At 45.8% G+C, this 17089-nt stretch overlaps 1 protein-coding gene across 1 annotated transcript; it reads right to left on the reverse strand.

Annotated features, from left to right (window-relative positions):
* Positions 1–2452: 2452 nt before the first annotated feature.
* Positions 2453–14183, reverse strand: S100B (S100 calcium binding protein B). The gene is made up of 3 exons (XM_006163138.3): positions 14095–14183; positions 9530–9676; positions 2453–3627 (listed from the first exon to the last, which is right to left on the reverse strand). The coding sequence occupies exons 2-3, from the start codon at positions 9665–9667 to the stop codon at positions 3487–3489; spliced, it is 279 nt and encodes a 92-aa protein (XP_006163200.1). The 5' UTR covers positions 9668–9676; positions 14095–14183; the 3' UTR covers positions 2453–3486.
* Between the last annotated feature and the right edge of the window lie 2906 nt (positions 14184–17089).

The raw sequence follows: 17089 nt of genomic DNA on the forward strand, positions 1-17089 counted from the left end.
GGAGAAAAAGCTATATAAAAAAAAAAGGAAAGAAAGAAAGGAAGGAAGGAAGGAGGAAAGAAAGAACAGAAAAAAAAAATTTTTTTACAGAACCCAACCCAACGCCTTTTGAAGAGAAGGGAAGTTACTACACCTAATAAAAGGCAGCTACGAAAAGCCCATAGCTAACAACATACTTAATCTTTTATTTATTTATTTTTAGAGATTTTTGGTATAGGGCACATGCATTTACCAGAGAAACAGAGACAGAGAGGCAGAAAGTGAGCAATCACCCCCCAGGGCGATGGTCATGCTGCAATCCCTTCTCCTCCACTCTCCTCTCAGGATTTTGGGCACGCGTGCACATGTGCCCATTGTGAGTCTGAGCCGCCAAGTCCAGGACTTGAACTGCAGTCGACTACGTGGGAGTCCAGTGACATAACCATTACACCATCTGCTGGTCCCCAACATACTTTATCTTAATGGATGCCTCCTGAGGTCAGGAACACTTGGGGAGGGGATTATACAAAATGCGAATGCTGAGAGGAGATGAAAAGGGGCACCTTAGGGGCTATCTGCACACCACCCAACACTTTTTTCCCCTCAGTGACAAGGCTGTAGCTCAGAAGGGCCCAACTTCAGTAAGCCTCAGCAAGGACTGTGATGTCCCTACTCAGGGGTCCTCAGTATTGGAGACATGGAGGCCTCGCCCACCCTCTGCAGATCCCCGCCTGAGCGAGAGGCTGGCATCATACCTGTAGGGAGAAACCGACTGCAGTGAAAGGAGCCTGTGACAGTGCCTTGCCTGGCAGGTGTTTGTGGACGTGGCCACGTGGGACATACTAAAACTCTGCAGGCCCCTATCCCTTGGCTTCAGGACTAAGAGCTGGGCATTCCCTGTCCTCTCCTGCCTGACTGAGGCAGCCCGTTCTTGGCACAGTCATGGTGATGCCTGGGCTCTTGCTGTATGGGGATGAAGGTATCTCCCTGATGCCCAGAAATTTCCATCTATCTGCAGTGACGAGAATTCAAGTTGTGACTGTATCAGGGGAGTATGCAATCCCTAAATTTAAAACAAACAAAAGCAGAAACAAACGCAAACAAACCCAGGGATCTCCTAGAACTTCCTAGGAAGATTTGTCAAGGCCTCTCTAAGACTGGGAGCTTCTGGGCAAGGGGCTGAGGGCCCCCACTCATGAAGGCCAGTAGGGGAAACTGAAGGGAACAGCAGGGTGGAACTGGAGGAAACAACAGGGTGGAACTGGAGGGAACAGTCCATGAGGTTCTTGCCGGTATGATGCTGCAGAGACACTGCCCACAAGGGAAATCTCCACAGCAGGTCCCCATGATCTGGGCAAGTTCAGTCCCGCTGGGGCTGCGAAGGGAACAGGATCTGGCTGGGACAGTGCTGGGGCCCTGGAGAGGGGACGGTGTAGAAAGGTGGGAGAGGGAGAGAGCCAGAGTTGGCCCAGAGGCCTTCAGAGACTCCACAGGGCCAGGAGGGCACAAGGAGCCCAAACCCACCCACTTTCACCCCTCCTCACTGTCCTCTGTTCCCCAGGAAGCAGCAAAAGGCAGGCAGGAACCTAGCCAACCGCACTTCGGTGCCCCAGGGCCTCGCCCACGTCCGGGTGGGAGGGGGCGCTGCCCAGTGCTGCCTGGTGCTGGGAACCGAGGGCTAGCGGTGCCTTGGGCAGCGACCTCCCTGCCACGTCCTGCAGGACCGGAGTCTAAGAGCAGAGATGGCACGAGCACAGGCTGAGCCAGGGCAGCCGAGCCCTGGGTGCTCCCTGGCCGCACGCGTCCCCAGCACTGCCCCAGAAGCCGGCACGATGGCTGAGCACGTCTGACCTGCAGGGCTCACGCCAAGCTAGGCGAGGGTGAAGTGAACTTGAGCGCGGACGCCCTCACCTTGGGCCAGCGCCCTGGCCCCGGCGCCCCCGCCCCCAGCTCCGACCTCTGGCCTTGCTCCACCAGCCCGAAGTCACCCCCTTCTCAGGCCAGCCTTTGCGGCCACCGCCCCTCCCACCCACATGGCTTGGCCCAGAGGTTCACCTGAGGCTGACGTAGGGGCCACAGGGTGAGGGGCAGCCCAGGCCTCGGCCACCTTGCTCCACGGGGCAGCACCTGATCCCCTTCTATTGTGGGTGAAATTGCCCTAAAAAATTCCTGGGACGGAAGCCAAGTCCGCCAAGTCGAAAAGCAAGGGCTGACCACGGCTGCATGCAGCCCAGGTCAAGGGCCTCACCGCCAGCTTTCAGGACCAGGGCAGCCCACAGACACCTGCTCTCCCACTTCCGTGTGTGTGTGTGTGTTGGGGGGGTGGGGGGGACGTGACTGAGCCAGGCCAGTGCTCCGCCCCTGTTTGGTCCACCCAGGCAGGCAGGATCTTCTTGGGGATGGAGGTCTGAGGGGTGGTGCGGCTGTGCACTTCGATTGGGCATTTCGTTTACTTCACCTTTAAGGGCTGAGAAGCAGTACTGCAGTGCTTTTTATTTAATGCAAAAATAATCGATCACTCAGTTTATGGGTTTTTGTTCCATGTTAAAAGAGACGCAACAGAAAAAGACGGTGGATAAAATTAGAATTTTCTTGGAACTGAGTTGTAGTATCTGTCACTTGTAAGTGGAATTCTTTGACACTTGATTTATTTGGATGCGCGAATACAGAAGAGTAAACTTCAGCTAGTGGACTTCACAGCGGATGCGGAGCCATGGGGAGACCCTGCTCCACGGGCGATGACGGCTTCCAGGTTCACAGCGGAGAGGAAACCCACCAGGTGAAGCTCCTGCTGCATAGCCCAGCTGGGACCAACAAGCCTGAACCCTGGCCCCGGCCCAGCCCTGCCCTCCTGCCCCTGGGACCCCCACAGATCCAGAGATTATCATATTGGGAGAGTTCTAACGAATTAGAATTTTGATTCTCAGTTCTGATTAGTTAAAATGTCAGTACTTGCTGTTTATGATACAATTTTTCCTTTGAGAACTGTTAGCATTAAATATTTACTCAGTAATCACAGCTCACCAGAGGAAAAGGGATCTAAATGTGATCATGCTCTTGTGGGTGAGTGGGAGAGCAGATTTCAGACTACTTTGGGTTTTATTTGCACTAATGATGAATAAATTTAAATGCAGTGGAAAACGTAAGAATGACCCAGAGTAATTTTTGGTAGTCAGTTTTGCTTTCTCTGGGTTTGGATTCCTCTCAGCGGGTGGTCTGTAGCGCATATACTTCATGACTGAGAACTGACTTGCCTAAATGATTATTTCCAAGTCCCAGGGACCTGTCTGCTTACACATATGCCTAATAGAGCAGAAATAAAAATGTGGCCTGTTTAAAACAGCTCTTGGAAAGATGGTTCGATTTATCACTCACAAAGCAAATCAAGCTTCCTAATTAGCTACAGCATGGCTGGAAAGCTCAGCTCCTACTAGCCTGAAAGCCTTGCTCTCTCTTCTGTGAATGGCCTTCATCTCCGGTACAGGAACAGCGTGGCTGCTTCCTCCCTTACTCATGTTCAAAGAACTCATGACAAGCAGTGGTAACCATGGCAACGAAGGCCATAAATTCCTGGAAATCACATTCACCGTCGCCATCATTGTCCAGTGTTTCCATGACTTTGTCCACAACTTCCTGCTCTTTGATTTCCTAAGAAAGATAAAAGAAATTCTTCAATTTGTTTTTTAAATGGAATTAAGCATCATCAAAATGTGATTAAAATTTAGGTGACTAAGGTGATTTGTATGAGAAATAACCTAAGATATAAAGTGAAAAACACTGGGACCAGCAGGTGGCGTGGTGATTAAGGATGCTGGACTCCCACGTGGCTAACTCAGTTCCCAGTCCTAGACCTGGTGGCTTGCTTTTTCCCTTTCTCTCGCTCGCTCTCTCGCTCTCTCATTCTGTCCCTCTCAGGTCAAAATAAATAGATAAATAAATAAAGTTTAATAAAATAATTCCAGAAACAAAAAAAATTTTTTTTAATTAAAATGAAAAACCCCAGAAGAGATTTATCTTGTGACTAGGGGACTGTCGGCCAAGCAAATGTCTCTGGGGGGTCTGTGCTTTTTCTTTCACCTTTAGATCCAGTAGGATCTGGGCTACTTCAATGGGAGCCAGCCCACGGCCTGGTAATTAAGGTGGCTGGATCCCACATGGCCAACTACATGGTTCAAGTTCTGGACCTGGTGGCTTGAAACACATATGGCATATGTGTGTGGATGCCCCAAACCCTGAAAGGCGAGAGAAATGAAGGAAAAGGGATTGTATCATGACCATGCCCCATGGAGGTGCTTCATTGCTTTCCCTGTTCCTTCTTTCTCTTTCTTTTCCTCTCTCTCTGCCTTTCTCCCACAAGTGCACATACTCTCTGGCAAATTTTTAAAAAATAATTTTTTTTACAGATTAATTAGAGTAAAAAGACAACCCTTGGAATGGGAGAATATACTTGCAAATCATTCCTCATACAGGAGATTGATATCTAGAATATATAGGGAACGCAAGCAGCTTGTCCGTTAAAAAAAAAAAAAGAAGAAGAATTCAATTTAAAAATGGGCAAATAATTGAATAGACAACTCTCCAAGGAAGACTTACAAATGACCAAGAGGCATATGAAGAATGTTCAAAGTCTCTTATAAGTGCAAATTAAACCGTGATAATATACCATTTAACTCCTGTTAGAATGACTAGGATTAAAAAAAAGAATGACAACTGCTGGTAAGACTACAGTGAAAAGTGAGCCCCTTATACTGTTGGTAGGAATGTAAATTAGTTCAACCTCTGTGGAAAATAATATGGAGGTTTCTCAAAAACCTACAAGTAGAACTTCCATATCACCCAATAATCCCACTTTGTACAATAGTATTTACCCAGAGGATAGGAAAACTCTGTCAGAAAGACACTTGCACATCCATGTTTCTTGCAGCATTATTTACCATTGCTAAAACATGGAACCAACCTAAGTGTCCAAAAACTGATGACTACATAGAAAAACTGTGGCACATATATACTATGGAATATTACAAAGCTATAAAAAACAATGAAGGGACCAGCAGATGGCATAATGGTTAAGTCACAGTTTGAGTCCTGGACCAGTGGTTGAAAACTCACGCCAGGCACATATACGTGCGTGCCCAAAATCCCAAGAGGAGAATGAAAGAGAAGGGATTTCAGTGTGGCCATCCCCCCTGGGGGGTGATTTCTTGCTTTCTGTCTCTCTGCTTCTCTGTGTATCTCTGGTGAGTGTGCGCGGCCGATAGCAAAAACCTCCCTCTCTAAAAAAAGAGGGCAATCCTAACATTTGACTCAAAATGAGTGAATATAAAAAACTTAATGCTGAGCAAAGCAAACCAGATTTTGAAAGATACAATCGTATATCTCCTCTCAATTTGTACTGAGTGTCTTGTCAGAGGTTGAGAGCTCTAAAGATGTGGTGGTGGAGAAGATGGGTGTGGATACTAGAGACTGCAAGAGTTGGGGAAGGGGTTGGTAAAGAGTGGGTTGTGGACGGTAGTATGAAGTGAAAGGGGAGGAAATATTTGACAAATAGAAAAATGTAAGAAAAGAAGAAGAGAAGAAAGAAGAAGACAACTACTCGGTGTTGAACATTCCTATCCCTTTTCCTACAATATTTTCTATGGATCATGTGAGCCCAAGGGTTAAATAATAAAATATTTTCCCATTTAATGTTGGTAATCTGTTCTTGGAAATCATAAATATAGTACAATAATTTAATAGGAAATTAGTTTCCATTGTTTGAAATGGGAAAAAGCAGGCTTTAAAACACTTTCACACTTAGTTTCTTTAAATAGAAAGGAAACACAGTGCTCACAGGTGAGTAACAGAGTCATGGTGTGAAAATTTAAAAAATAGTCTTAGGCTCTCTAGACAGTGTCTATGTCTGATTCACGTGGCCTTTCCTAGTGCCAGAAACCTCACCGAAGTCTATTTAGTTGGTATATATCGTGTTTATGAAGAGCTTCTAGGTGTGATTGTGAAGTTCTCTTGATTGTATTTGGCATCTAATTCAGTTCTTTCCTGTTCAATGTGTTAAAAACATTAAATCTGGGACCAGCAGATGACATAATGATTACGTCACTGGACTCCCACATAGGTGACCACAGTTCAAGTCCCGGACCTGGTGGCTTAAAACTCACGCCGGGTGTGTGTGCGTGCATGCCCAAGATCCTGAGAGGAGAATGGAGAAGGGATTGCGGTGTGGCCATCCCCCTTGGGGGTGAGTTCTCACTTTCTGTCTCTCTGTCTCTCTGTGTCTTTCTGGGGAACACATGCACCCTACAGCAAAAACCTCTAAAAAAAACCCTTAAATCTGGGGATTTAGAGGTATCAGCTAGCCTTTCATCAAAGATAATAATAATAATAAAATAAAAGTTAATGGAACAGCCAAGAGGAGAAAAATCACAAGTGATTATCATATTTGAAACAAACACATAGTAAAAAATAAAAAATACTACGTGTAAATCAGCCTGGTCTTCAAATTAGCAATAAACTTTGGGCACTCCTAAGTTTTTCATGTGTTTTCTGGGTGTGGAAGGCCATCTAGTGAAACCTTCCAGTAGATTGTCTTTTTCTTTTTCTAATTGCCAAGGGGTATGTGCTTTCCTGAGAGAGAGAGATAGTAATTCCTAATAGGGTATGGTCATGCCACAGTTCATTTTCTCCCATTTGTCTATTTTAGCAGGGTTTTGGGCACTCAGACACATGCACTTGATGTTTTTCAAGCTGTTGAGTCTGAGATTTGAACCACCATTGACCATGTAGAATATAGCTTCCTTAACTGCTGAGCTAAGGGGCTAGCCCTTCTAGTATTTTTTTTTTTTTTGAGAGGTTTTGCTATAAGGCGTGTGCACATACCAGAAGGAGAGAGCCAGAGAGACAGAAAGTGAGAACTCACCCCCAAGGGGGATGGCCACACCGCAATCCCTTCTCCATTCTCCTCTCCGGATCTTGGGCACACATGCACACGCGTCTGGCGTGAGTTTAAGCCACCAGGTCCGTGACTCAAACCGTGGCCAACTACATGGGAGTCCAGTGACATAGTCATTAGGCCATCTTCTGGTCCCTAGATTGTTTTTTTTTTAAGAGAGATTTTCAAGTGGAAAGACAGAGAAAGACAGAGACAGAAAGCGAGAAATCACCTCCCGTGGAAAAGGATGGCCACTGCACAATCCCTTCTCTTCTATTCTCCTCTCAGGATTCTGGGCATGCAGGCACATGTGCCGGGCATAAGTTCGAAGCTGCTGAGTTCGAGACTTGAACTGCAGTTGACTATGTGGGAGTCTAGTGACATAACCATTACTCCATCTGCTGGTCTCTCCAGTGGATTTTAGTGTTTTGAAATTTTTCTTGGGCCAGTCCATGGTCTGGTCGTTAAGGGAGCCAGATCCCATGTAGCTGATTGCATGGTTTGAATCCTGCCCCTAGCTTCAGTGTGAAAAAGACAGTAGGCACATTTTTGTGTGTGCACAAAATCTCGAGATGGAGAAATGAAGGAAAAAGGATTGTAGCATGACCATTCCCCATTGGGGGATATTTTCTCTCTCTTCTTTCTTCTCTTCTTCCTCTGGTGAATGGGTGCACCCTATGGTAAATTTTTATTTTCATGACTCTTTAAAACATTTGCTGTAGGGCATGTGCACTTGCCTGAGAAACAGAGATAAAGAGAGAAAGAGAGGGAAAGTAAGACAACACCACCCTAGGGGGTTGGCCACCCTTTCCTCCATTTCCTTCATGCTCTCCTTGGGATTTTTTTTTTTTTTTGCAGTTACGCAACTGGCATGCTTTTCAAGTCTCTGGGTCCAGGACTTGAATTGCACAGCTGGCCATGTGGGATCCAGTCACCTTATCCACAGTGCCACTGGCTGGTCCCCCCAAAATGAATTTTTCTTTATTTCTGAAATAATGCTTGAGCACATGTTCTGCATTTGTTAACTCCGTGTACTCTTTTTCCCACTTGGCTCTGTATGAGCACTCCACCTGGAATGAGGGTGAGGTATATGTGGGTGAGGAAAGCCTGCAGGCCTGTTTCCTTCACTCTGGTGGTGCCATCCATAGCCATAGAGTGTGTGGGGTGAGGTAAGGATGGGAGAACACCAGCCAGCCCTCCAGGCCTTGTCGCAGGAACCTAGGGCTTGATATCCTGCACCATGAGACAACTAGCTCAGGGGAGTGACTCCCCTGCTGTGCAGCGGGGCCCTGCCTTGGTATTTTTCCCAGAATCCCCACTTGGTTAGTACATTGGTTCACTAGCCATTCCTCCTACATATGGTTGGTCACCTCAGTGACCCAGAAAACTTGTCACAGGAGCCATGTGTCACATGGGTACACTATCAGTACTTCATTCAGGCTCAAAGCATGCCTTGTGCCAGCGTTGGTTCTTTTTTTTTTTTTTTTAGAGGTTTTTCCTATAGGGCGCATGCACTCGCCAGAAAGACAGAGACAGAGAGATAGAAAGTGATAGAAAGTGAGAAATCACCCCCCGGGTGGGGGGTGGCCATGCCACAGTCCTTTCTCCTCCATTCTCCTCTCAGGATCTTGGGCACGCACGCACACGTGCCCGGTGTGAGTTTAAGCCACCGAGTCCAGGACTCAAACTGCAGTCGACTACATGGGAGTCCAGCGACACAGCCATTACGCTAACTGCTTGTCCCAGTGCCAGCCTTGGTTCTGAGTGTGCAGGAACATTTGGTGCCAAAAAGTCATGAGGCCAGTGGGAAACAGAGGCAACGAAAGGCCTATTCAAGGAGAGCGGAGACATGGGTTAGGAAGTAAGTCCTAACACAGATTAGGACATGCTTCTATCACGGGCCAGAGAGGACTTCATGAAGCCCTCATACAGCAGCCTGCATCAGGGGCCCAAACTGAAAACAGATCCTCACTAACATCTCACCTGGTAGAGCCCCTGCAAGGCCTCAGCCTCCCAAACTATGTGTATAGACCTCAGTCGGGTAGGCATGGTCATTCACTGACATTCTAGATGGAGTGCTCCTGACATGGAGGCCTACTGTTACTGTGTCCCTCGCAGCACTGAATTACTGAGTGCTCAGGAAACATTTGCAGAGTGGACATCTAGCTCATTTTATATCCATAGTAAATACTAAACACCTAGCTAAAATCAACCTATATCCTTTTCCCAAAAACAGAAGCTTATTTAATTTTTAACTTGTCTTATGGGTTCATTTTGGCCCCAGTTAAATTCTGAGTATGTTTTCCATCCCACTCTGCCTTCATTATTGGTTGTAAATCCTTAGATGTCTGGAGAAAGCTCAGGATTATTAGGAACCTTTTCTTCACCATCAAGGTAGCATGACGTTCTTTACATGGACAGATGACAAAAGATGGAAACAATGGGGCCCACCGAAGCTGGTCTCCATCATGAGGGTGTGGTTACTCAGAAAAGCTTTCAGAAGCAACCTGAGAGACCCAAAACAGAACTGAGGTCACCTCTAGGACAGCTCAGAAGAGAAAATACACAGACAGTACAGGCAAAGAGGAGAATGGACTACTGTCGATTTTAGAAAGCAAGACTTACCTCTAAAAAATGGGACAGCTCATTGTTAATGAGCTCCTTAAGTTCAGATTTCTTCAGCTTGTGCTTGTCACCTTCCCTTCCAGAATACTGGTGGAAAACATCAATGAGGGCCACCATGGCCTTCTCCAGCTCAGACATCCTACGGATCTGGAAAGGAAAGGGCCCTTCTCATGCTTTTGCCTCATTTGTATATAAGACATTTAATGTGCTTTCTTCGCAGATGTCAACCTAGGTAAGGAAGAAAGACTAGTCTTCACTCATTTCTCTTTTCAGGCTTAGAGCAGGTTGGCTGGGCCTGGAGAGGAATCCAGGGAGTGTGCACATTTATCAAGATCATCCCTTCTGCTTCTTAGTTCCACCACCCCTCCCTGCCTGGTCCCTGTGGGCTCCCTGGTCCTCTGGCTTCTGGTTGAATTGTTGTTAGAAACTAAAGTAAGAATGCAGAAGCAGCACAGCGAGGGAATTCAGGAACTGATTCCGGTTCCCTGAATTCCGGTTCCCTACCAGGTAGCAGGCTCTGCTCCAAAACGCACTGAGAGAGGGTAGGAGAGCAGAGCCTCACCCACAAGCTGCTAGAAATAATCAGAAAGCAGCAAAGCGAGCAAAATAAGGATACAAAAGTCAATAGAATTCTTATAGTCTATCAATAAACAGAAAAATAGCAGAAAAATTCATATAGCAGTAACATATTGTCTAAAAATAAGTTTAGGAAGAAAAATTTAAAAAATAAAATCTTCCAAAAGATTCTAAGGAAATAAATGAAGGAATGTATTTTCCTTTGAGTTAACATATAAATTAAAGTCATTTTTAATAAATATATTAATGGTTGCGGCCGGGCAGCAGAAAAGTGAGATGCTCTCGAGGCAGACTCCCGCGGGAAGGTTGCCAGCACCCTCTGGAGGCCTCCCTGAGTATGCCAGGCACACGTGTGCTCATGATTTCAGGGATGGGTCGTGGTGTCGAGACTTTGTTGAGAGAGCTGTCTCTGTCTCTTTTACTCTCCCACATAGAATAGATCAATAAATAAACTTCTTTTTTTTGTTTTTTTTTTTAATGTTTTGTCATAGGGCACATGTGCTTGCTGAAGATGGGGAGAGAGAAATCGCCCCCCCCCAAGGGGGTAGCCATGCCACAATCTATACTCCTCCATTATCCTCTGGGATTTGGGGCATGTACACACATGCATCCAGCGTGATTTTCAAGGCACCAGGTTCAGGACTCAAATCACAATATGCCACGTAGGAGTCCAGTGCCTTAACCACCATACCACCTGCTGGCCCCATAAATAAACTTTAAAAGATATATACTAATGGTATTTCTTTTTCTTTTTGGATGAGTGAGGAGTATGATAAAAACAGTAGTACAGGGCCTGCAGGTGGTGTGGTAGTTAAGGTGCTAGACTCTCACATGGCTGACTGCGGTTCGAGTCCCTGACCTGGCGGCTTGCTTTCTCTCTCTCTCTCACTCTATCCCTCTCTGGTCAAATTAAAATAAATAAATGGATAAAGTTAAATAAAATAATTCTTTTTAAAAAAGAGTGGTACAATTCATCTGGAAAAATAGAGTTGGCACAATTGTTTGGAACAGTAACAATGAAACTTGATCTAACAGAAATAAAAGCATATTGTAAGGTTCTATGACTAAACTAGTGAGTTCCCTACAGAGGGATGGGCTGAAGATGGACATGGGAGTAGGGCAGGGTTGTATCTGAGCCACTGCCCAGTATGTGGAACTTCTAGAGGGCCTCAAACGAACAGAGGAGTGGCAGATTAGACCCTAAAGTGATGGGACAAGTGCCAAGAGAAGTGTTTTTTTGCACATACAGAAGTAAGAAATTCCAAGGCCAGCAGGTGGCATGGTGGTGAAGGTGCTGGACTCCCACATGGTCGACCATGGTTTGAGTACTGAACTTGGCAGCTTGCTTTCTCTCTCTCTCTCTCCATCTCTTTCTGGTGAGCACATATACCCTACAGGAAATTTAAAGTAATAATAATAAATGAAATTTAAAAGAAAATAAGTAAGAAATTGCTGCTTCTCTCACTTGGTACCTTATTCTGTGGCCTACAAACTGCGAAATCTGTCAGCCCCAGGAACTTGACACATTCTATGAAGGACGGTTTGTCTTTTGTTTCGCAAACAGACCTTTATCAACCTTTTTTTTTTTTTCTTGGTATAGGGTATGTATGCTTACCAGGGAGAGAGATTGAGGGAAAATGAGAAATCACCCCCCCCCCAGAGGAGGTACTGTAATCTTTTCTCTTCCATTCTCCTCCAGAATTTGGGGCATGCATACAGGCCAAGCACGATTTTAAAGATGCTGGGTCCAGGACTTGAACTGAGGAGTTGGCCATGTGGGATCCTGTGACTTAACCACCATGCCATTTATTGGTCTGACATTTAACTTTTGGTCTCGAGTTTTTCATTTGTTTGTTTATGGTTTTTATCACAGGGCATATGCACTCACTGGAGAAACAGAGAGACAGAGAGAGAGTGAGAAATCATCCCCCCGGGAGGATGACTATGCCACAATCCTTTCTACTCCATTCTTTTCCTGGGATTTTGCGCACGCACGCACGAACCGCACCTGGCATGTTTCAAGTTGCCAGGTCTGCGACTTGAACAATGTATGATAGCATGGGAGAGTCCAAGAGCTTAACCACAACGCCACCTGCTGGTCCCTGGTCTTGAGTTCTAATTGTTAAATAATAACCTTAACTATTAATATAATAATTAAACTGTAATTATAATATTTAAAGATATTTTGAAATTAAATATTGTTGAAAAATCATTCACACTTTGAATACATGTACATCTTAAAAATAATTTGGAATAAAATGTCTAAAAATTTATTTATTTATGATCTCCCAAAGGAAATAGTATTGAAGATTTTTTTCCTGACCTGATGTTTGTTAAAATCGCTGTGTTAAAAATCAGTGTACTGGGACCAGCAGTTAGCATAATGTTTATGTCGCTGGACTCCCATGTAAGTTGACCGTGACCTGGTGGCTTAAACTCACGCCGGGCACGTGTGCATGCGTGCCCAAGATCCCAAGAGGAGAATGGAAGAGAAGAGATCACCGCCTGGGGGGTGATTTCTCGCTTTCTGTCTCTCTGTCTCTGTCTGTCTTTCTGGTGAGCGCACGCGCCCTATAGCAAAAACCTCTCCAAAAAAAGAAAAAAAAAATCAGTGTACTTTTTTTTGCTCTTAAGTCACAAAAAACCTGATATATAAAGATTGACCAATTCAGATGAATTAAAGTCTGTGACATCTTATACTTCTTTACATTTTCATTCAAATTTCAATTGCTAACTTTTTAAAGAATTATTTAATTTTATTTATTCATTCATTTATTTAAATTTGACCAGAGAAAGACAGAGAAAGTGAGAAAGCGAGCCACCAAGTCCAGGAGTCGAACTGTGGTCGGCCATGTGGGAGTTTCCAGCACCTTAGCACCACGCTACCTGCTGGTCCCCGGCCCGGCAATTGCTAATTAAAAAAAAAAAAAAATCTCAAAAAACTTTTGCATCATCCTGATGCTTTTTAGAGTTTGAGATAATGTGGGAGAGAGGAGGTTAAATTATTTTTCTATAAAGTATGACTAATGGGATTTTTGAAAAGGAAAAGCATAACATATATATTCTATATGTTAGAAAACTCTATAAAGTGTGTGTTGATTTTTTAATAATCATAATCAAAATTAATTAATTTTTAAATTAATTCAACATTTTTCTGTTAAATTCCTCCCTTTGACTTAAGACATGATTGAAGGTGTATAGCTTCTCCTTTAAGAGAAATGGAAATAAATCTTCATGTTTCTTATTTCATTTTGGAAACGCTCTGCATTAATCCATTTATATCAAAACAAGAGCCGTTTGGGGCTTTAACTCTTTGGAAAACACACCATATATAATAGAAGAGGCTCCTCCAAAGAATGGGTTTTACCTACCTTGAAAAATTGTAATACTGAGGATAGTTAAAACACCCAGTAAGCCCCAATATGTTTGACCCAATTTATAATTTATTTGTAAAGACCTTCTCCATTGTCAGGTGCTTTCCTAGTGGTATCCAGGGAGACACAGGGGCCCTGGCATTTCTAACTGAGGGAAACTGGGACGCCCAGAAGCAGCCACTTGCCCAGAGGCCTGGAAGAAGTGACAGAGGGAGGTCCCCTTTTATTTATGGTAGGAGGCAGACTAGCATTAGGTTCTCCATCATTTTCTGCCCAGGGAAGCAAAACTTGGTCTTCAAAGAGTCAGAGAAGAAGCGCTATTTGTGGTACCTCTGGGAAAATGGCAGCAACCATTCTGGCCTCCAGACCTGATAACAGGCAACGTGCGCCTGTGGCTTCTAACGAGAGGTCGCCAAGCGTGCAGAAGCGGTAATAAATGGACAGGAATAGCAATATTGAGACGAAATGCTGCTGACTTAGAAAAGTTGCCAGTTACCCCAATGGGCCTTCCTAGTGGCCACTCAGCTCCCATCCGCCTCCCTCGATCATCCTCCCCCTTCCCTCAAAAGAGAAGAGCAGCTTTTCCTGAGTGTCCCCAGTCCGTGGCTGTCTCACCTCCTGCCACGGCCTCCGCCGGTCTCTGGCCACAGCGTCCTGAGGTCCTGAGTGGCGGGTGCCGCAGGCAGAGCAGCCTTTTATTCCTGCCTCCCAGGGGTGGGGCCCTGGAGCAACCACTGCAGTGCCTGCTGCCAATGCGGCCGCGGGTGGGAACGGCCAGGCAGTGAGGCCTGCACACAGGACTGCATTGACCCAGCGCCCCAGGGTGGGCTGGGAGCCAGGACTGCACACAGGCTAGGGAAGAGAAAAGGGCCTGTGGGGTGGAAGTGGGGAGTCAGCTTTTTGTGCTGTTTTTTAACTTATTACATGAATATTGATGGTCTTTTTTTAAAAAAAAAAAAAAAAAAAGGCCAAGGTTGGGAAGAGGAGAGAGACATGGGTCGATTGATTCAAAGCAAATGTACAGCCAAGAAGAGCGAGAAGCTGCCAAGGACAGGCTGACTGTAAGAGAGTAAGTGGCCTGTGGGCTAGTGTCCAAGGACTGGCCTCCTGGCTGCTGAGTCTGCCAACCTCCCAGGTCTGACCCCACCTGTGGCCTGATGTGCTCTGGACATTAGGAAGTGATGGTGGTTAGCCCTGAGCTAGGCAGGGCTGCCTCCCAGAAACTGCCAAGCCCAATTTAGTCCCTCATTTCTGCAGGGACAAAAATGTGTGGTAAATTGGCCACCTGGTACATTTAGGGAGAATCCTTGTGTAGTACGTTGGAGGACAGGAGCTAGGTGCTCCTCAAGGCCTCTCCCTTTGCCCTGGCATGAAAGGCCATGGGCTGTCAGAGTTAGAGGACGCTTTAGTAACAACCTTTCCAAGTACTCTGAGTATGGATGTAAAGGTGGGGAGGATGGCTGCTCTCACTCCACCCACAACCAACCAAGGAAACAGGGCCCAGATCCCCTCTTGCCTCCTTAAGCAGCCCCCACGTGTTCTTCCAAGTATGGAAGCCAGTGTGTGGGTTCTTGTTCAAGGTAGGAATGTCTTTTGAAACCTCAGCCAGCACTGATCAAACATTTCCACAGTCCCTAAAAGGATGTCTGAACCAGAACCAGGTCCTCTGCCAACTCAGGTTCAAAGTGGCCATGAGTAGGATTTACACACAGAGATGCCTGTGCGCATGGGTGTTTGGCTGTCATATGTTTAACAAGGAAGTTCTTGACTCTTCAACACCTAAAGTGCACCCTGGGAATTAGCAGGTCAGAGCTAGAAGCTGCATCCTGAGCTGTGCCACCCCAGGCTCCACACCCCTGTGACAAAGAGTCAGGGTAGGGTGGTTTGTCCTACTGGCTCATCTGCTTCACTGTCCCTGGCTGCTGTCTCTGGTGAAGAACCAGACGCATGCTTGCTCCAGGAAGCACAGAACTTGCCCGAGTCTGAGGAAGGAGCAACTCTGCTAGGGCACTAGGCTGTGGGTGTGGCCATTTCTGCAAGTCATACCAGCTTCCCAAGGTGGCCACCTGGGCTTGGTTTACCCTTTATAAAGCATACACACACACACACACAAGCTTCAGCCTCTCCTGTAGGGGTTAAAAATAGTTTGGAATCCACTTATGCATCTCCTACGCACCTGCACAGGGCGCTGCCTTTAGCTCTGGCGACCCAGGTAAACCTCCCTCTGAGTGCAAGACAACTCAGGTATATGTCCACCCTGCTCCAAGCTCAGTGGAGCAAGTTGGAAGAGAAGGAGATCCCTTGGGGACTGTTAGATACTGCTTCTGAATTGGAACTGATTGCCACAAACCCAGAATGGCACAGTGTCACCAGTCGCAGCTGGGATTTGTGAGGGCTGAGTCTTAATTTAGAAGTCTCAACTCGAGGTGACTCAGTTGGTGCACAGATGCTCTCTGACATTGTTTTTTGCTTCCTGGGTGTCTGACTGAAACAAGTGTACTTGCTCACGGGCTGCATCCCATCACTTGCTCTCTTACATGTGGGATAAGGATCATTCTGATTATAAGGACCATAAGATAGAAGTCCCTAGAATGCCCTCTTACCAAGACACAATGTTGCATCCCTAAGAGAACTTCAGAGATTGGTGCCACCGTCACAGAGTTGAAATAAGTGGGGCTGTGATCCTTTCACAAGCCCATTTAACTGGCCACTTTGGCCTGGGCAGAAGTCACGTGGACTTTGGAGACGGTGAACTATTGCAAATGTAATCAGCCTAAGGTGTCATCTGTAGCTGTTGTGCCAGGTGAGGTGTCCCTGCTGGAGAAATCAGCATGGCCTCTGGACCATAGGATGCAGTTACTGGTCTGACTAAGGCCTTTTCTCCAAACCGATTTGCAGGGACCACCTGAAGCAGTTTGCTTGTACTGGCAGCGTGAACAGTAGGCCCTCATAGTGTTGACTCAGGGGCAGGTCAGTTCTCCTACAGTATTATCTGCAGGGAGCTTGATTATCTTGACAGGCCATAACGCATCACAGTGGTCCACTATGTTGATGATATTATGTTGATTGTACCTGAAGAACAGGAAGTATCAACTACTTTACGTGCCCGGTAAAACAGATAGAAACTAGAGGGCAGGAGATAAACCCACAAAAATGCGGGGACCCACCAGTGAAGTTTCTGGAGGGCTCAGTGGTCTGGAATATGATGAAATATCTCCTTCAAGTGAGATATGAATTGCTGCAGTTTGTATCATCCACCACAAGAAAGAAGCACAACACATATTAGGCTTAGGGTATTTTAGATACGTCCTATTTCAAGCCGAGAGGATACTAATTCAAGTGGTCCCCAGGCTGTAATGAATGCTACCCTGGCTTTGCCCTCAGGATCCAGCAGAGGTGGTGATGTTTAAAGCATTGGAGGAACATTGGCAGATAGTAGAGACCCTCTGGCAAGCGCCAGCAGGAGAATTGCAGTGCGACCTCCAGGATTTTGAAGTCCATGTCCTTTTTGTCACCTAAGTTTTGTTTGTTTGTTTGTTCTTTTAAATAGTTTTTGTTCTAGGGCATGTGTCCACTGGAGAGAGAAAGAGAGAAAGTGAAAAATCAACCC

The sequence above is a fragment of the Tupaia chinensis genome, unplaced genomic scaffold, assembly GCF_000334495.1.
Source record: "Tupaia chinensis unplaced genomic scaffold, TupChi_1.0 Scaffold141399_1, whole genome shotgun sequence".
Lineage (NCBI taxonomy): Eukaryota > Metazoa > Chordata > Mammalia > Scandentia > Tupaiidae > Tupaia > Tupaia belangeri.